General features: G+C 39.6%; 1 protein-coding gene and 1 long non-coding RNA gene across 3 annotated transcripts; both read left to right on the forward strand.

Annotated features, from left to right (window-relative positions):
• The first annotated feature begins 14787 nt into the window (after positions 1 to 14787).
• On the forward strand, positions 14788 to 16809 carry LOC113703211 (uncharacterized). Of its 2 annotated transcripts, XR_003451381.2 has the most exons (3): positions 14797 to 15925; positions 16033 to 16176; positions 16297 to 16809. It is a non-coding gene; the product is annotated as an uncharacterized lncRNA (long non-coding RNA). The 2 variants fall into 2 exon arrangements; XR_011819817.1 differs by having other exon boundaries at positions 14788 to 16176.
• Positions 16810 to 18571: 1762 nt separating this feature from the next.
• LOC140012818 (uncharacterized) lies at positions 18572 to 20095 on the forward strand. The gene is made up of 3 exons (XM_072061139.1): positions 18572 to 19210; positions 19319 to 19462; positions 19583 to 20095. Exons 1-2 carry the CDS (start codon positions 18572 to 18574, stop codon positions 19370 to 19372), a joined length of 693 nt encoding a protein of 230 aa, XP_071917240.1. The 3' UTR covers positions 19373 to 19462; positions 19583 to 20095.
• Positions 20096 to 21227: the final 1132 nt, after the last annotated feature.

The following is a 21227-nucleotide window of genomic DNA, read 5'->3' on the forward strand; positions in this document are numbered from 1 at the left end:
TCCAACAATTTTGGCAACCTGTAGCCTAGTCCCCGGAATTTCTCATATCTTGAATCACAGCATACTTACTCCATAGATTTTATTCAATTCTAGTTCACAATTGGCTGACTAAAGTGCCTTTCCAGTGAAATGATCGTGTGGTCAGGCGAGAGAGGTAGCGAGAGAGAGAAATTCTGCTACCACCATTGTTGAAATTCTTTGTGCGCGCTATTTGTATAATGGGGAGTTGTTTCATAATTCACCATTGATCAATCTGCTTTTCTAGCCCAATACTGGAAAAATTATATGCAGTTTATTGCTTAATTGTATTCTTAGCCAGAAATGTTGAGTTTATCTTTGTTTTCCACACTTAACAAAGAAATCTCTCCTCATAGAGGTTATAAATATAGTGGATTTCAGTAAATTAAAGGGTGCTAAGGGCGCAAACTCAAGCGTCGTATGCATCAGTCCAAAGGAGTTTTAAGAGACTCATGCTCCAGTCTAAGAGGAGTTCTGGTTAAACATCAAACCAAAAGCCTAAGTTATATGCCTTTGAGCTATTGAGTATTTTGTGTTATTTAAACTCTTTGGTGTTTTAAATTTTAGTTACTTTTGAACCTTTCAAAAAACATCATTAGAAAAAGTTTTTTGAAACAACATGGGGAAATCTATTTTGTCATTTAGACAAAAAAAAATATGAAATATGATTCTTAAGAATGATGATGTTTTTTGAAACAGAAGAAAAGGAAATCTATTTTGTCATTTAGACGAAAAAAAAATATGAAATATGATTCTTAAGAACTCAACGGGTCCTCCCCCTTTGAACCAGCCAAAGAAAGAAGGGAATTCTGACGCTTTCATGTCTACAACTTAATTTACTCGGTTACTACAGGATGAACCGAATTCGGAATATGAACCATAAAAGAAAACATCTGTTAAATCGAAATTATTTCCTGAGCTTTTGTACTCTCTTCCTTTTGTACTCTCTTTCTATTATAGTAAATCTGCTATCCCTTCACCCGTGGATGTAATTCAGCCGAACCACGTAAAAATTTTGTGTTTTTCTGTCTATTTTATTTGGTTTGTGATAGGGTATAATTTGTTAGTAATTTTATTATTAATTTCCCCTTTCATCCCTGATAAATATTGTGTTAATTGCACATATCTACTTATATTTGGTTTGTGGCCTTTATTTCAGGGATAGAACAGAAAACTACCAAACATGAGGGATTTTCTGGAGAAAATTGAGTCTTCAAGCGAGTCACAGGCCAGGGCCACCGTGCTGAAAAGAACTGGACTCCCATCCCTTTATCCTTGTTGACCAAGAGGTTTACAACCGGAGACTTAGAGAACTTGAAGGCTTGGGCCTTTGACTTCGGTGGGGACCACGGAGGAAAGGAAAAGGGCTTTGGTCCTTTGGTTTTAAAGAAAAAAAAAGCAACGTACAAAGCCTAAGGGAACTAAGAAGAAATGGGGCAGCTTTTGGCCAATTGGTGGGGACCACTGGATATCTTTCCTTTGGCTTTAAATGGGGAGCTAACGTACGAAGACGGACGGCCAGCTTTTAGTTCTTTTGCTTTAGTTCAGTTTTTAGTTTTCCTTTCTTTTCTTTGGACTGGCCTCTGACACACGCCAGGTGTTCGACAATATTCCCCAACGGGGAAAACATCCTTCATTCCTTACTTTTTAGTACAAAACAATGCCTTCGCAATTTATTAACTCGAGTGGTGATTTAATTATGCGGCGTGGCTAAGTCTTTCATCTAGTCAAGGGTCAACTCAACGGCGCAGTCCCGAAAATCTGTGAGATCTAACTAGTTTTCACGTGTTCCTTTATCTATTAATATTTGCATGTTGTCTGATTTAATTTTCATGGGATTATTTTATTAATTGGATGTCAAGGGCCCGATGTTCAATGTGATTTATTAATCTCGTGCCAATTTAGTCAATTAAATCCGTAATTGTTTGATTGATTAATGTTAGTGGCAACTGGTGTGTTTACACCTTAGGGGAACGTGCAATCTAATTTAAATAACCCTCGTAGCGTGTTATTGGTTAGGGTTAGGTTTTTCTAGTTATTAATGCAATTGGAAAATTAATTCCTACGGTCGTACCTAGGAGTACTTTTCTGGTTAGAGGTGATTAATGGTCGTACCTTGGTCATCTATAATTTAAGGAAAAATTGGTCGTTAGACTATAACTAGCCTATTAATACGTTAAGTGAACCTCTCTTGCATCAATGATTGGATAAATAGACTGTGCCTGAGTCGTTGTATCCTTGGCTAGAATTTATTTATTCCTGATTAAATTTCTGCTATATTTGCGCTAGTTATTTATTCATTTTTAGTTAAATTGTTTAATTGTCTCTAGTTGCATTCCGATGAAATTCCCCTTTATCAATTGGACTTTGAAAGAGACAGATATCTCCAGTCCCTGAGGAGACGACCCTACTTGCCACTGTCTACTATTTAGTAATTTTTGTCAATTAATTAATTCTGGTATATCGGGTTAAGCAAACTCTTCGAGAACAGGGTGAATCAAGTAACCCATTGCACACCTAGAGTCCCTGCTCCAGTACCTAGGATTAATTATTGACTGCTTTTAGTGGTAGTTAGGTTCTATTTTTATTATTATTATTGCACAAGCTGACGACCTGTCAATTTTTGGCGCCGCTGCCGGGGACTGGCGTTATTATTTGTTTCTTTTTAGATTCAATTTTGTCCTAATTTTCTGGTTTTCTTCTAGTGTATGCCTCGATTTTGTCGCACAGGTGATTTGGTTTTTGATCCTGAGGTAGAGAAGACCGCGCGTAGAACGAGAAAGGAAACCAGACAGCTCAGAGAAGAGCACTCTAGTGCTACATCTCAAAGACCCGAGTCAGAAGTTGAACCAACAGATTCGTTTGGTAACACTTCGAGTGACTCTGACCAGGAGGAGTTCACCATGGCTAATGCACAAACATTAAGGGAGTTGGCTGCTCCTGATTTAACTCAGCAGCCTTTGTGCATTACTTTTCCCGCTTTAAATGAAAACATTCCATTTGAACTAAAATCTGGTCTGATTCAGCTTTTACCCTCTTTTCATGGTTTACCAGGTGAAGAGCCGTATAAGCATCTGCAGGAGTTTGATGTCGTTTGCAACAGTATGAAATCCCCGGGAATTACAGAAGAGCAGATAAAAATGAGGGCATTCCCCTTCTCCTTGAAAGATTCTGCGAAGGACTGGCTGTACTACCTGTCACCAGGTAGCATCACCACGTGGGGCCAATTGAAGAAAAAATTTCTGGATAAATATTTTCCGACGTCCAGGGCTGCGAGTCTAAGGAAAGAAATTTGTGGGATCAAGCAGCATTCCGGGGAGTCACTTTACGAGTATTGGGAACGGTATAGGAGCTTGTTGCGCAGGTGCCCCCATCACCAAATAAGTGAGCAGTTGATCATACAATATTTCTATGAGGGTCTCATTTTTAGAGACAGGAGCATCATTGATGCTGCAAGTGGAGGGGCACTGGTGAACAAAACCCCTCAGAAAGCACGGGAGCTAATAGAGGGGATGACAGAGAATTCACAGCAATTCAGTACAAGAGAGGATGTCCCAATACGTAGGGTGAATGAGATAGAGACACCCTCTGTGCAGCAGCAGCTAAATGAGTTGACTGCGTTTGTTAGGCAACAGGCTGTGAGAAATGCATCACAAGCCAGGGTATGCGGGATTTACACTGGCATAGGTCACTCTGCAGACATGTGCCCAATGATTCAGGAAGAAACTGCTGAACAAGTGAACATGGCTGACCACGCGCCCGCGCCAAGGAAGCAGTACGACCCTTAATCAAGCACCTACAACCCCGGGTGGAGAGATCATCCCAACCTCAGTTATGGAGGGAATAGGCAATCCAACTTCACGCCGAACAGGCAGTCTAACTTTGTGCCGAATAAGCCACTAGGGTACCAGCAGCAATACCAACCCCGACCACCTCCGCCCCCTCAATCTGGTTCATCTATGGAGGAGATGATGAAACAAATGATGACAACCATGGCGCAAAATCAGCAAAGGACGGAGGCAACTATTATGCAAAATCAGCAAAGGACGGAGGCAACCATTATGCAACATCAGCAAAGGACGGACTCCGAAATGCAGGACATAAGGAATCAGATAAGTCAAATGGCCACAACAATCAACCGCTTGGATGCCCAAAATCAAGGTAAATTACCATCTCAACCTGAGTTGAACCCGAAGAATGTGAGCGCCATGACCTTGAGGAGTGGCAAGGAAGTTCAAGGGCCTGAGCCTGTGATCCCCAAGGACAAGGATGAGGAGAAGATCGAAAATGAGCTCGAAAGGGAGGACAGCAATGGTGCAGATCCAAAGGTACTTCCTGACCCAATAATTACAGTTAAAACTAACCCGCCTCCTTTTCCTAGCAGGTTGGAAAAATCAAAGAAACAGGATAAGGAGAAGGAGATTTTGGAGGTTTTTCGCAAGGTTGACATAAATATCCCCCTCTTAGACGCCATCAAACAAGTACCAAAATATGCCAAGTTCCTAAGGGACTTGTGTGTCAACCGAAGGCGATTGAGGGGAGATGAACGGGTCATAGTTGGGGAAAATGTGTCCGCGGTCCTGCAGAGAAAACTCCCACCAAAGTGCGGGGACCCAGGTATGTTTACTATTCCCTGTAAGATAGGTAATACTGTGATCAGAAGGGCCATGTTGGATCTGGGAGCATCAATAAATGTCATGCCTAAATCTATCTATGTTTCTTTGAAACTAGGTCCATTAAAAGAAACTGGAATAATTATTCAATTAGCTGACCGAACTAATGCATATCCTGATGGGTTGATTGAAGATGTGTTGGTAAAGGTTAATGATTTGGTGTTTCCAGCTGATTTTTATGTACTTGATATGGATGATGATCACTCCCCTGATCCCTCACCTTTGTTATTGGGTAGACCTTTTATGAGCATAGCACAGACGAAAATTGATGTTAATAAGGGTACCTTGTCCATGGAGTTTGATGGGGAAACTGTGCATTTTAATATTTTTGATACTATGAAGTACCTCTCGAACTCCAACTTTAGCTCAATTTTCTCTGTGAGTGCTATTGACCCTGTAGTGCAGGAAGTGTTTGAAACTGATGGCAGGGATGAGTTGGAGGTGGCTTTAACCAAGCACCTCGAGTTGGAGACAACTCCTCAGGTGGAGTGGAGTGAGGATCTAAAATGCACAATAGGTGCACTACACTCATTGCAAACCACCACGAAAAGGTATGAAATCTTACCTATTTTTACTCCCGAGCCTCACCAGAGGGTATTGCCATCTGTGGTGCAGGCACCTGTACTGGAGTTGAAACCTCTACCAGAGCACCTGAAATGTGCATATCTAGGTGATAATGAGACACTCCCGGTGATTATCTCATCGGCACTGTCAAAAATCCAGGAAGAGAAACTGATCCGGGTCCTTCGGGAGCATAAAGAGGCGATAGGCTGGACAATCGCAGACATTAAGGGGATCAGCCCGGCCATCTGTATGCACCGGATTAGGCTAGAAGACGATGCCAGACCTGTTAGGCAGGCTCAAAGAAGGCTCAATCCCCTCATGATGGAAGTTGTAAAGAAAGAAATTCTAAAATTGCTAGAGGTGGGGATCATCTTTGCAATATCTGATAGCCCTTGGGTGAGTCCGGTCCAGGTAGTCTCAAAGAAAGCAGGAGTGACGGTAGAGGCCAACCAAACGGGTGAGCTCGTGCCAGTGCGCAAACCCACTGGATGGAGGCAATGTATAGACTACCGTAGGCTGAACGCCGTCACCAAAAAGGACCATTTCCCTCTCCCTTTCATTGATCAGATGGTTGAACGTTTAGCTGGTAGAGCTTATTATTGCTTTTTGGATGGATTTTCAGGATACTTTCAGATAGCAATTACCCCAGAGGATCAAGAGAAGACAACTTTCACGTGTCCGTTCGGGACCTTTGCCTATAGACGAATGCCATTTGGGTTATGCAATGCACCTGCAACATTTCAGAGGTGTATGGTAAGTATTTTTTCTGAATACGTGGAGAAAATTATTGAAGTTTTCATGGATGATTTCGGTGTGTATGGTGATAGCTTTGATACGTGTCTAGATAACCTGAAATTGATCCTGATAAGGTGTATAGAGACTAATCTCGTGCTTAATTGGGAAAAATATCATTTTATGGTTGAGCACGGGATAGTCCTGGGTCATATTGTATCGTCTAAGGGCATTGAGGTTGACAAGGCTAAAATAGACATTATTTCTGCATTACCTTACCCCGCGAGTGTGCGGGAGGTGCGTTCTTTTCTTGGACATGCAGGTTTTTATCGAAGGTTCATCAGGGACTTTTCAAAAATTGGAGCCCCGTTGTTTCAGCTCCTACAAAAGGATGTGACCTTCGAATTCAATGATAAGTGTGAGGAAGCCTTCAACAAGTTAAAAGAATTGTTGACTTCACCCCCAATCATCCAGTCCCCTGATTGGAATCTACCATTTGAGATTATGTGCGATGCCAGTGATCATGCCGTAGGGGCTGTATTGGGGCAAAGAGTAGGGAAGGCAGCTCATGTCATCTATTACGCATCCCGGGCCTTGAATGGAGCCCAGTTGAATTATTCCACCACTGAGAAGGAGTTTCTTGCAGTTATTTTTGCTTTGGAAAAATTTAGGTCATATTTGCTAGGTTCTAAAGTAATTGTATTTTCTGACCATGCAGCATTAAGGTACCTAATGACCAAGAAAGATGCAAAGCCGAGACTCATCAGGTGGATATTGCTACTACAGGAATTTGACCTGGAGATAAGGGACAAGAAAGGCTCGAAAAATCTAGTAGCAGACCATTTAAGTCGCATACCAATTGGGGAGGATAATGAGCCATTGAAGGATGCATTCCCTGAAGAGCATTTATTTTCCTTAAATTCTCAATTGCCTTGGTATGCTGATTTGGTCAATTATCTAGTAACGGGTGATTTTCCTGCAGGTTGGCCAAAAGCGAAGAAGGATAAATTGAAGAGTGACGCCAAGTACTTCATCTGGGACGACCCGTACCTATGGAAGAGATGTGCAGACCAAATAATGAGGAGATGTGTAAGTGAAGTGGAATTTCAATCAATTTTAGCATTTTGTCATACTTTTGCCTGTGGAGGTCATTTTGGACCCAAGAGAACTGCTCATAAGGTTTTAGAAAGTGGATTTTATTGGCCTTCATTGTTTAAGGATGCCTATGTGTTTTGTAAGTCATGTGATCGCTGTCAAAGGGTAGGTAATATAGCCCGTAAAGATCATATGCCCCAAGTCCCGATGATTTTTGTAGAAATTTTTGATGTCTGGGGTATAGATTTCATGGGGCCTTTTCCTACTTCATTTGGTTTTCTGTATATTTTGCTGGCAGTTGATTATGTGTCTAAATGGGTGGAGGCTAAGGCCACTCGAACTAATGACTCGAAAGTGGTTACAGATTTTATCAGATCTAATATTTTTGTGCGATTTGAAATGCCAAGAGTTATTGTCAGTGATAGGGGAACGCACTTCTGCAACAAAACCGTAGCTGCCTTATTTCGCAAGTATGGTGTACTCCACAGAGTCTCGACGTCGTATCACCCCCAGACCAATGGTCAAGCGGAGGTGTCGAATCGGGAGATAAAGTCCATCTTGGAGAAAATGGTGCGCCCCGATAGAAAAGATTGGAGTCAACGGTTGGAAGATGCACTCTGGGCCTATCGGACGGCATACAAGACACCTATAGGGATGTCTCCTTATAGGCTGGTATTTGGTAAGCCGTGTCATCTTCCAGTAGAGTTCGAGCATAAAGCATTTTGGGCGGTTAAGCAATGCAATATGGATATTGAGGAGGGCGGAATCCAAAGGAAGTTACAATTACAGGAGTTGGAGGAGATTCGCAATGAAGCTTATGAGAATGCGGTAATTTATAAGGAGAAAAATAAAATTTTTCATGACCAACAGATCTCAAGGAAGACATTCGAGTGTGGGCAAAAAGTTCTGCTATACCACTCCAAATTGCAGTTATTTCCAGGTAAATTACGTTCTCGTTGGATTGGCCCTTTTGTTGTGACTAATGTCTTCCATTATGGTGCAGTCGAGATCCAAAGTTTGAAAGCTGAGAAGAAATTTGTAGTGAATGGTCATCGTCTCAAGCCGTATTATGAAGGGGTTCCAACTGAACGGGTGGAGGTGATGCACTTGGAGGACCCTACTTGCTTAGTTTAAGCAAATTTTTGGATAATGTCTAGTCGAAGACATTAAAGAAAGGCGCTCATTGGGAGGCAACCCAATTGTTCCTTTTAATTGTTTATTGGTTTCCTGTCATTGTTTGAATCTGTTTTCCTTAAATTTGACTGATTTTGGGTGTTAGTTTTCGTTTTTGCTGGTTTGTAGGCGACCTTCAGTCATGGCGTGCCCGCGTGGTGATGTGCAGGACGCTCACGATCAGGAAATTCTGAAACTTCTGGGAGCTCTCCTGCCCTCATGACGTGCCCGCGTCACGTTCACGGGAAAGGTAAGGATTTGAAAAAAAATATTTCATTATTATTGTTATTATTATTATGCCTTTCATTAAAAGAAGAAGAAAGATTATTTAAAAAAATAAAGAATAAAAAAAATAATAAAATTTTTTTTTAATAACAATAAATAAAAAAAAATATGCAAATAAGAAGCTGGAAATTTTTCCTCTTAACCGTAGCAATTTCCGTTTTTAATTTAAAAAAAGAAAAAAAAAGAAGATCCTTTTCTTTCTTTTCCTTTTTTTTCTTTTCTTTCTTTCTTCTTCTTTCTTTCTTTCTTTCTTTCTTTCCTCTGCGTCGCCCGAAGCAGCAGCCGCTGCCATCTCGCTCCATCTCGCTCGAAGTAACGCCGCGCGCCGCCATTGCTGCCACCCAGCTCGCCGCGCGACGCCGTCCGCCTTGCCGGCGAGCCCGACGCCCCTCTTGTCCGCCGTCGACCCACCAGCTCTCTCTCCACTGCTGTCCGCCGCCAGATCTGCTTCGCCGCCAGCAGCCCACAGCTGACGCCGAGCTCTCCTGCACACGCCGCTCGCCCGTCAGCAAAAGGCCCAGCCACAGCAGGCCACTGCTGCCAGCCAGCCGCCAGCAGCCGCACGCAGCCACCACTTCCCTGCCCACTTGTCCGCCGCCCGTGCGCCGCCCCCTCTCCTTCTCCCCTGCGCCCTCTCTGTTGTCTGAAATCCAAACGCCACTGCCGCCCATCTCACCCACAACCTCCGCAGTCCACCTCGCGCACATCGCGGCCGCCCGAAGCTGGCAGCCAGCGCGCCGCCACCAGCCCCCCTGCTCTCTCTCTCTCTCTCTCTGCTCCACCACCGGCACCGCTGCACCTCCACTCCAAGCGCCACCGCAGCCGCAGACCTCCACCTCGCGTGAGCTCGCCCTCCTTTCCCCTGCCGTAGCAAGCTCCGCGTGCGCGCGGCCCACTACGCCAGCGCGCCGCTGCCGACCTCCATTTGTGCGCCGCGAGTTGCTGCTAGCCAAGTCCCTCATCCTAGTGCGAGCTCTCATTTTCCTCTTGCTGTCCGTAGCTCTACCCTCTCCGCCGACTGCCACGGTATTGGCGGAGGAGGTATTTCACTCTTACTCCCAGATTTTTCAGTTGTGATTGGAGCCATCTGGTTTAGCTCTAGTTGGTGTTGGCAGTGTGTTCTCTTCCATAGTCTACTCCACCAGTGGTACTGGTGGGATAATTGGACTTCAATTGGGTATTTCTATTTGGTTGGCTCAATGATTATTTTGTTATCTTTCAAATTGCTGATTTTGAGTTGCGACTTTTCTTGGCCAACTGGAGCCGTTTATTGAGATTTCGAGTATGCTGCAATGCTGTGATTGTTTGTTCGATTTGTGGGAAACTTTAAACTTGACATTACTTGTGGAAATTGGTTGAATAGTTGTGCATTGCTGGGCGCTATTCTGTTTCACATGCTTGTGATATCACTGAGGCTTCTTTTGGGATTGTGCTTGAGTTAGCTCTATCTGTGTTTGTTTTCTTCACTCACTTGCGCGATTTGCTACCCCTTGGCCTTTTTGTTTGTTATTGTTGGGGTTACTACTGGGAGTTGTTTGCGTTGTTTTTGCTGAGATTCTTTTGCTAGTGGGTTTCGCTGGTGTCTATACCTGTTGGAACTTCTGTTGATTAAGTTGATTGTGCCCAACCATGGCGAGGCCGAAATCATCTTCTAGGTCCAGGACCCCTAGAACTTCTCAGTCTCATTCCCCTAGAAATTCTGTTCGAATTTGGAGGCCTGGATGGTCAACATCGACAACAATGTGGCTGCCTTGGCACAGAATTTGGAAGCATTCATGCGGCACTCGGGTTTTTCACCCCCGACCTCACCTTGTCCCCCACTTTGACTCGATTTCAGGGAAGTTCAGTTGATTCCTCTCTCAGTTTTGTTTCACTTTTGGTTTTTCTTTGTCACATTGAGGACAATGTGTCCTATAGGTGTGGGGGGGGATCTAAAGTGGTGCTAGTGTTTTCCGTTTTTAGTAGTTTTTAGTTCTTAGTAATTTTTAGTTTTCAGTTTTAGTTCTTAGTTTTTAGTAGTTTTAGTGGTTTTTAGTTTTTAATAGTTTCTAGTTTTATTAGTTTTTAGTTTTAATTCTAGTTGTTTATTTTTCTTTCTCTGTGACTATTAATTCTAGTTTTAATTCTTAGTTTTAATCCTATGTGACTATTAAAAAAAAAAACAAAAAAATTTTGGTTTATTGACTCGAGTTCTACTTTTGCCGAGTTCTTTTTAAACATAATGTATCGGGTTAGTGTGGTTGGATTCGAGATGTCTCCTTGGTGAATATCGGACTGCTTGGTTCTTTTGATTTCTGTGTTAACTTTTCTAGGCATTGGGAATGACTGTTGGCATTTTAATGTGAACTGGTCCAATATTGACTCCAGTTCTCCATGTTTGGCAATAATGAGGCGAGCTGCCCCTATGTTTAGTTGTTAGTGCTGTTATTTTGCGTTTCTACTTTGATTAGCTGTGAATAAGCTTGACTGTACTCCTCTATTGGCTACTACCGAGTAACCGGGAATCTGCACCTAAAAGTGTCGATTCTCGCGTCAAAAGGTGGTACTTTATATGAGTACGTGGTTGTATAGCGGTAGGAGCTGAGTAACCGGGCTCCTTCATCTAAAAATGTTGGAGTTCGCGTCAAAAGGCTTCGGCGGCTAGAGACTAAGTCTTCGTGTGTCAAATATTATTATGTGCTTTAAAAAAAAAAAAAGAAGAGAGAATACACAATAGGGAAGCTTGCTGGTTTATGGACTCAATATGGGGACTTGTGTGAATATTTGGACCATTAGCTGATAAATGCTGCGTGTCATTCCTTTTCCTTAGACTAGTTAATTTGGAAATTGAAGGAGTTTGCGGTAGAGGCTAACTGGGGGGATGTTCCTCGGATTTTAACTACTAGTGCCCGATATATGGTTTTCTCTTGAATCTCTTGGCAATGTGGTAGATTAGAGTGATGACCACTATCAACTTTTGGGGTCTGCCCACTTTTCTTATGCTTGAGGGCAAGCATGGTTTAGGTGTGGGGGGAATTGATAGGGTATAATTTGTTAGTAATTTTATTATTAATTTCCCCTTTCATCCCTGATAAATATTGTGTTAATTGCACATATCTACTTATATTTGGTTTGTGGCCTTTATTTCAGGGATAGAACAGAAAACTACCAAACATGAGGGATTTTCTGGAGAAAATTGAGTCTTCAAGCGAGTCACAGGCCAGGGCCACAGTGCTGAAAAGAACTGGACTCCCATCCCTTTATCCTTGTTGGCCAAGAGGTTTACAACCGGAGACTTAGAGAACTTGAAGGCTTGGGCCTTTGACTTCGGTGGGGACCACGGAGGAAAGGAAAAGGGCTTTGGTCCTTTGGTTTTAAAGAAAAAAAAAAGCAACGTACAAAGCCTAAGGGAACTAAGAAGAAATGGGGCAGCTTTTGGCCAATTGGTGGGGACCACTGGATATCTTTCCTTTGGCTTTAAATGGGGAGCTAACGTACGAAGACGGACGGCCAGCTTTTAGTTCTTTTGCTTTAGTTCAGTTTTTAGTTTTCCTTTCTTTTCCTTGGACTGGCCTCTGACACACGCCAGGTGTTCGACAATATTCCCCAACGGGGAAAACATCCTTCATTCCTTACTTTTTAGTACAAAACAATGCCTTCGCAATTTATTAACTCGAGTGGTGATTTAATTATGCGGCGTGGCTAAGTCTTTCATCTAGTCAAGGGTCAACTCAACGGCTCAGTCCCGAAAATCTGTGAGATCTAACTAGTTTTCACGTGTTCCTTTATCTATTAATATTTGCATCTTGTCTGATTTAATTTTCATGGGATTATTTTATTAATTGGATGTCAAGGGCCCGATGTTCAATGTGATTTATTAATCTCGTGCCAATTTAGTCAATTAAATCCGTAATTGTTTGATTGATTAATGTTAGTGGCAACTGGTGTGTTTACACCTTAGGGGAACGTGCAATCTAATTTAAATAACTCTCGTAGCGTGTTATTGGTTAGGGTTAGGTTTTTCTAGTTATTAATGCAATTGGAAAATTAATTCCTACGGTCGTACCTAGGAGTACTTTTCTGGTTAGAGGTGATTAATGGTCGTACCTTGGTCATCTATAATTTAAGGAAAAATTGGTCGTTAGACTATAACTAGCCTATTAATACGTTAAGTGAACCTCTCTTGCATCAATGATTGGATAAATGGACTGTGCCTAAGTCGTTGTATCCTTGGCTAGAATTTATTTATTCCTGATTAAATTTCTGCTATATTTGCGCTAGTTATTTATTCATTTTTAGTTAAATTGTTTAATTGTCTCTAGTTGCATTCCGGTGAAATTCCCCTTTATCAATTGGACTTTGAAAGAGACAGATATCTCCAGTCCCTGAGGAGACGACCCTACTTGCCACTGTCTACTATTTAGTAATTTTTGTCAATTAATTAATTCTGGTATATCGGTCTGGTATATCGGGTTAAGCAAACTCTTCGGGAACAGGGTGAATCAAGTAACCCATTGCACACCTAGAGTCCCTGCTCCAGTACCTAGGATTAATTATTGACTGCTTTTAGTGGTAGTTAGGTTCTATTTTTATTATTATTATTGCACAGGCTGACGACCTGTCAGTTTGTTATTGTTTTTATTACGTTGTCAAGAATCCTATTGGTCTTGTTAGTCGATTTTCTAGGATTAGACCTAACAAGAAAAACAAAGGAATAAAATGTGTTTAACAAAATCACCTGAGCTTATCTAAATATTCTTACACGAAATTCTTGGCGTTATAGTGAACTTTTCCTTGGAAAACGACAGCGGGAATGCTTCTTATCCACGATCTCGAACGTGTAAATAGATGCCACGTTGATAAGGAGGCTTAGATAGCAAAATTGCCTTCACAATGCAAAACTTCAAAATCAATTAAAACGAACAATATCATCATTGTCCTACAAAAAATCTGAAAATTCCACAATGTTTAGTTCAAGCTAATTTACTATTAACCTCCCGTGATTTAACACACCATTTTCTAAGAAGCCATTTTCTACGGCACGGTGTTGTTAATCGTTGGCCTTAGAGATTGCTGTGTGCAAAAACAGAGGGACTCAACATCCAATGAGCAACACTAACGACATTAGTAAAAGCACATTACTCAATTCACTTCGAAACTGGAATACCCTTTGATTCAGAACACTTTTTGCCAAAGAGAACCCCAGGGAACCAAGAGCAAGCATGCTGTTTCTCGTTCAAGGGTACATGATTCATCATTACACAGAAGCCTCATATGAGTTGTAACATTTTTTTTGGAGGGGAGGGGGGTGTGGAATCTCCATTGAAGTTGTAACATTTCTCCAAACATTCCTCAGAGTTTAACTCTATACAGTTTTTCCTAATTCATTAGCGATAAATGCTTCAAAATTTAATCTAGAAGCCACGAAAAATTATCCATTGATTTACTTTTGATGACATTTCAGCTGAAATATTTATTCACAAGTTTCCTGGTTAGTTGGTTATGTCGGCATGCAGAATGAAAAACCATAATATGTATCAATTTTAAGATGCCAAACTAAGAGAAATATGTTAATTCTTGTGAATAAAACAAATGTCTCTGGCTCTATGAATTATGTTAATTCTCGATCCCCTAATCGTGAATTTTGAACTTAATATGAAAGACAAAAAGAAGTATACTAGCAACTTTTCATGAATTTACGCAAATTGCCTGTAAATTTGTGCAATACACCTTTTTGATTCTTGGGCTTGAATTTTTGTACCGACTAATTTAATTTGGTTTACTGAGTCAACGACTATCCTCCAACTTCCAACGACCCAGGGTACTATACTATGGCGGTCCCTCTTGACTTCAGTCATCTTCCCATAATAATTGGAAGCAGACTCGGGAATTGACCAAAAACTAGAGAGAATCATTCAATATGTATGAATCATTCCCATCGCCAAAAAATTGCTGCCTCGTAAAGTTGGACCTACCTTGTTTGGAAAGTAATTTTTTTCCAAAAATTTTTTTACATTTCTGCAAACATATTTTTCAATCATTTTTTTTCATCTCTAAATATACTCCAAACTAGCACCTACACTCCTTGTAAGTTTAAATTTGAAAAAAAAATTTAAAAAAAAGATAGATAGAAATCCTTTTTATACTCCAAACTGGCGTCTATGCGCTAACCAATCTACAGCTTTTGAATAAAATGGCCAATCTTTGCATCAATTAACTTTGCATTGACTTGACGATGACAATCTATCTATTTTTCAGGAAATTGGTAAGAGAGAATTTAAGTAGAAACCACATACTAATGACCGAAATTTACATGATAAAGGTCTAAGTGCCCTGCAACCAAGTGTTCATTTGCTCACAATCAACCTGCAATCCTTCCACAAACTATCATCATTCCTAACCTTAGAAGCAAAAGTTGGCAAGGTTGAAGAAGCCTCAATTTAGTAGTTTACTAGTTAAGGCTGAGGTCTTAGGAATTAAGACCCAAATTTTTAGCTGTTCCAAATTCGTCAAAGTCGGTATGGAGAGCCTTTTCTACTGCTACCCTCTTGCACTTGTTCTGATGCAATGCTGTTTCATTATTGTCACTTCCACAGCCATAATAAGAACAGATGTTACAACCGATCGATCAGCTCTTTTAGCCCTCAAAGCCCACATCACTTCAGATCCTCACCAATTCTTGTCAAAGAACTGGTCTTCAAATGCTGCTGCAACCTCTTCTGTTCGTGACTGGATAGGAGTCGAGTGCGGCTCTCGGCACCAGAGAGTGATGGCTTTGAATATTTCAAGCATGGGACTTGCAGGCACCGTTCCTCCAGAAGTGGGGAACCTCTCTTTTCTTGTTTCTCTTGACATTGGGAAGCAACTACTTCCATGGCAATCGGCCCCATGAGTTGTCAGGCTTACGCCGCCTCAAGTTCATCAGTTTAAGCTCCAACAACTTCACTGGGGCCATTCCAATGTGGTTTGGTCACTTTCCAGAACTTCAAGTCTTGGCTTTGTACGACAACGATTTTACTGGCCTAATTCCTTCTTCAATCTCTAACCTGTCAAAACTCAAACATCTGGATTTTAGGGGAAATTCCCTGAGAGGGAAGATTCCTGAACAGATTGGGAACCTCCAGAGCTTGAAGTTTCTGAATCTTGAAATCAATCAGCTCACTGGTTCCATACCCTTGTCCATCTTCAACATCTCAACCATGGAAAAAGTTGGATTCACTTGTAACAACTTATCTGGAACTCTTCCTGTTGATCTTTGCCGCCATCTTCCAAATCTCAGAAAGATTGCTCTATCTTTCAACCAGATACATGGTCAAATCCCATCAAGTTTATCTCAATGTTCACAACTTGAGAGGCATACGCATGACGGCGTATACATACTTCCAATTTATCATTTTTCACAAACTGTCAGTAGAATATTTCTTTTACAGTTCGGTAGTCGGTGTCTTTTTTTTTTTTATCACTTATTTGTGGGCATGCTTTCATATTACAAATAAATCTTTGAAATTGGCAGGGGTCATTCCACGAGAGATCGGCAATCTTAGGAACCTCAAGGAATTTGGGATAGAAAGAAACCAAATCACAGGCTCTATACCCAGAGAAATTGAGAATTTGGCCGAGCTTACATCGATTGAATTTGCGCACAACTTCTTAACAGGTACCAGCTTACATTTAAGCAGTGATATTTCCAAAATCATGTTCCATAACATCTTAAATCTCTCATGTCTTGGTTCTTTAAGAATTTACACTTGCCACTTCCATGTGCATTATTTTATAGGTGTAATACCAAAAGAGATGTCCAACCTTCACAAACTGGAGGCACTTTATTTAATATTCAATGAGTTAAATGGCTCAATACCGGTTGGGATCTTCAACCTCTCAACGATGAGCGTGGTTTCATTGGGATTCAATCACCTTACAGGCAATCTTCCTTCGAATATTGGTAACCAATGGCCAAATTTAGAAAAGTTTCATCTTAGCGGAAATAACATTGGTGGACTTATGCCAGCTTCTATTGTAAATTGCTCTAAATTAAAAGCACATTAGTCAATTCACTTCAGAACTGGACTACCCTTTGACTCAAAAGACTTATTGCCAAAGAGAATCTGGGAACCAAGAGCAGGCATGCTATTCCTCTTTAAAGGGTATGAGTGGGAGATCTTGATTGAAGTTTTAACATTTCTCCATATACTCCTCAGAGTGTAACTCTATACAATTTTTCCTAATCAATTATTGATAAATGCTTCAAAAATTAATTTAGGATCCACGAAAGACTATCCATTGATTTGCATTTGATGACATTTCTACAATAGAACTAAACGTAGAAAACACATGTAGAGTATTTGTTGTTAATTTTCTTTTCTCTTGGTTATTGATTATAAAATTGGTTGTGATTAACTTTGGAAGATTTGATTTAACGTAATGGGCAGGCATAGTTTGAATATTCTATACAAAGGATAGAGATAATGTTGTAAATAATGCGCATGCGGTTTTTATTTTCGGAGTTGGAAAACCAAGAAAAAAAAAGCACTTAATAGTGTTATAATATAAACCAATCTCTCAATTTCATTCTGACTTTATTTCTAAATTTTAGATATACCCACCCCTAAAAAGTGAAGACTGTTTCAAAACTTAAAATTTCAAGCATTCACACTTGTGTGAGTGTGAAAGTCCCATGAAGTCCTGTTGCTAGCGATGTTGAGAGGAAAAGAAAATTTGGTTCCTCTACTACAGAAGCCAATTGAAATGAACCCTTGTTTGGGTTAAGAAATTTGACGACGAATTTGAAATCCATCTAAATTGCTCTCATTATTTAAATTGCTTAATTAAGAGATATTTGGGTATGTTGTAATACATCAGCTATTAAAAAAATATTTAAATACTAAAATAATTGAAAGTTTACAAATTCAAGTATCTCTTAAATAATGTAAACAACTAAAAAAATTTGAGAGGATTTTAAATCTTTCGCCAAATACCTCAATCAATCGAAAGGCAATCTTAAACGATAGAATTTGCCTCGTACATACTGATTTAGGAAAAGGTTATGGAAGAAAAGTTCTAAATATCAAGCGGTCTAATACGGAACGGTCTTTACACTCTAAAGAAAAGTTGCTGATATGTCACAATGTTGAAATTTATTAGATTAGAATTATTAACAGAAACTTGCAGAATAGATCATCATCAAAGGCGAGAAAACTGATGATAATTAAGTACGTTCAGAAATTCTTCGGTTAGACTAGTACAAGTTTGTGTACAAATATATATTGTTTCATTTACATTTGTCAATGTCACAGCTCACAGGCCACACATTCCGGAAATATCCTAATTAAGTTTGAGTTAAAGAGACACAATTATATCGACATTAGGAACCAAAATACGAACACATGCGTTGGAAAAAGGTAAAGAAAAAATTAATGCCACATAAACACCTAACAGGAATTGGCTCGCATGGGGAAATTGATGAAGAATGTTAGATATGTCATAGCTTCTTGGCTGTTTGAGATGATGGAATTTGAGGCAATACCGACCAAGTAAAAAAAATCGATCCACGAAAACAGCCTAAAAGATTTATGACTAGAGAGGATGCAAGATGAAAGAAGATGAAGAAACATTAAACCCCATATTATTAGTTGATTTAATATATATATATATATATATATATATATATATATGTATATAGTTGGTTTTTAATCAAATCGTGGGTTGATTTCTCTGTTTGATTGGTTTTGCCCCTCATTTCTTTACATTTAACACTCAAAATTGAAGAAGTACTTAAACTGAATTTTTTTTTTTTTTTTGGATCAAGGGCTTATATACAGCAATTTATAGTTAAGGGATTAAAACCGTATAAAATGAATAGTTAAGGGATAAAAGCTTATTTAAATTTGACACGATAGATAACAAATTTGAGTACTACAGTGTCGAGGTTGATTAAGGTCATTTACACGTCTAATCCCAATTCCCAACTAATTTAATCTTAAACAAATAACAATTTAAGAAATTTATACTATACTTACTCCTAACTTTTCCTTGACTAGGACGTCCAGAAATTCATGACGGCTTTGAATATTTCAAGCATGGGACTTGCAGGCACCGTTCCTCCAGAAGTGGGGAACCTCTCTTTTCTTGTTTCTCTTGACATGGGAAGCAACTACTTCCATGGCAATCTGCCCCATGAGTTGTCAGGCTTACGCCGCCTCAAGTTCATCAGTTTAAGCTCCAACAACTTCACTGGGGCCATTCCAATGTGGTTTGGTCACTTTCCAGAACTTCAAGTCTTGGCTTTGTACGACAACGATTTTACTGGCCTAATTCCTTCTTCAATCTCTAACCTGTCAAAACTCAAACATCTGGATTTTAGGGGAAATTCCCTGAGAGGGAAGATTCCTGAACAGATTGGGAACCTCCAGAGCTTGAAGTTTCTGAATCTTGAAATCAATCAGCTCACTGGTTCCATACCCTTGTCCATCTTCAACATCTCAACCATGGAAAAAGTTGGATTCACTTGTAACAACTTATCTGGAACTCTTCCTGTTGATCTTTGCCGCCATCTTCCAAATCTCAGAAAGATTGCTCTATCTTTCAACCAGATACATGGTCAAATCCCATCAAGTTTATCTCAATGTTCACAACTTGAGAGGCATACGCATGACGGCGTATACATACTTCCAATTTATCATTTTTCACAAACTGTCAGTAGAATATTTCTTTTACAGTTCGGTAGTCGGTGTCTTTTTTTTTTTTTATCACTTATTTGTGGGCATGCTTTCATATTACAAATAAATCTTTGAAATTGGCAGGGGTCATTCCACGAGAGATCGGCAATCTTAGGAACCTCAAGGAATTTGGGATAGAAAGAAACCAAATCACAGGCTCTATACCCAGAGAAATTGAGAATTTGGCCGAGCTTACATCGATTGAATTTGCGCACAACTTCTTAACAGGTACCAGCTTACATTTAAGCAGTGATATTTCCAAAATCATGTTCCATAACATCTTAAATCTCTCATGTCTTGGTTCTTTAAGAATTTACACTTGCCACTTCCATGTGCATTATTTTATAGGTGTAATACCAAAAGAGATGTCCAACCTTCACAAACTGGAGGCACTTTATTTAATATTCAATGAGTTAAATGGCTCAATACCGGTTGGGATCTTCAACCTCTCAACGATGAGCGTGGTTTCATTGGGATTCAATCACCTTACAGGCAATCTTCCTTCGAATATTGGTAACCAATGGCCAAATTTAGAAAAGTTTCATCTTAGCGGAAATAACATTGGTGGACTTATGCCAGCTTCTATTGTAAATTGCTCTAAATTAAAAGCACATTAGTCAATTCACTTCAGAACTGGACTACCCTTTGACTCAAAAGACTTATTGCCAAAGAGAATCTGGGAACCAAGAGCAGGCATGCTATTCCTCTTTAAAGGGTATGAGTGGGAGATCTTGATTGAAGTTTTAACATTTCTCCATATACTCCTCAGAGTGTAACTCTATACAATTTTTCCTAATCAATTATTGATAAATGCTTCAAAAATTAATTTAGGATCCACGAAAGACTATCCATTGATTTGCATTTGATGACATTTCTACAATAGAACTAAACGTAGAAAACACATGTAGAGTATTTGTTGTTAATTTTCTTTTCTCTTGGTTATTGATTATAAAATTGGTTGTGATTAACTTTGGAAGATTTGATTTAACGTAATGGGCAGGCATAGTTTGAATATTCTATACAAAGGATAGAGATAATGTTGTAAATAATGCGCATGCGGTTTTTATTTTCGGAGTTGGAAAACCAAGAAAAAAAAAGCACTTAATAGTGTTATAATATAAACCAATCTCTCAATTTCATTCTGACTTTATTTCTAAATTTTAGATATACCCACCCCTAAAAAGTGAAGACTGTTTCAAAACTTAAAATTTCAAGCATTCACACTCGTGTGAGTGTGAAAGTCCCATGAAGTCCTGTTGCTAGCGATGTTGAGAGGAAAAGAAAATTTGGTTCTTCTACTACAGAAGTCAATTGAAATGAACCCTTCGTTTGGGTTAAGAAATTTGACGAAGAATTTGAAATCCATCTAAATTGCTCTAATTATTTAAATTTCTTAATTAAGAGATATTTGGGTATGTTGTAATACATCAGCTATTAAAAAAATATTTAAATACTAAAATAAGTGATAGTTTACAAATTCAATTATCTCTTAAATAATGCGAACAACTAAAGAAATTTGAGAGGATTTTAAATCTTTCGCCAAATATCTCAATCAATCGAAAGGCAATCTTAAACGATAGTATTTGCCTCGTACATCCAGACTTAGGAAAAGTTATGGAAGAAAAGTTCTAAATATCAAGCGGTCTAACACGGAACGGTCTTTACACTCTAAAGAAAAGTTGCTGATATGTCACAATGTTGAAATTTATTAGATTAGAATTATTAACAGAAACTTGCAGAATAGATCATCATCAAAGGCGAGAAAACTGATGATAATTAAGTACGTTCAGAAATTCTTCGGTTAGACTAGTACAAGTTTGTGTACAAATATATATTGTTTCATTTACATTTGTCAATGTCACAGCTCACAGGCCACACATTCCGGAAATATCCTAATTAAGTTTGAGTTAAAGAGACACAATTATATCAACATTAGGAACCAAAATACGAACACATGCGTTGGAAAAAGGTAAAGAAAAAATTAATGCCACAT

The sequence above is a fragment of the Coffea arabica genome, chromosome 8e (assembly GCF_036785885.1).
Source record: "Coffea arabica cultivar ET-39 chromosome 8e, Coffea Arabica ET-39 HiFi, whole genome shotgun sequence".
Lineage (NCBI taxonomy): Eukaryota > Viridiplantae > Streptophyta > Magnoliopsida > Gentianales > Rubiaceae > Coffea > Coffea arabica.

Coding starts and splice junctions, on each gene's coding strand:
- LOC140012818 (XM_072061139.1), top strand. CDS start 18,572: ATGACGGCTTTGAATATTTCAAGCATGGGACTTGCAGGCACCGTTCCT. Junction 19,211..19,318: donor TTTATCATTTTTCACAAACT/GTCAGTAGAATA, acceptor TGAAATTGGCAG/GGGTCATTCCACGAGAGATC.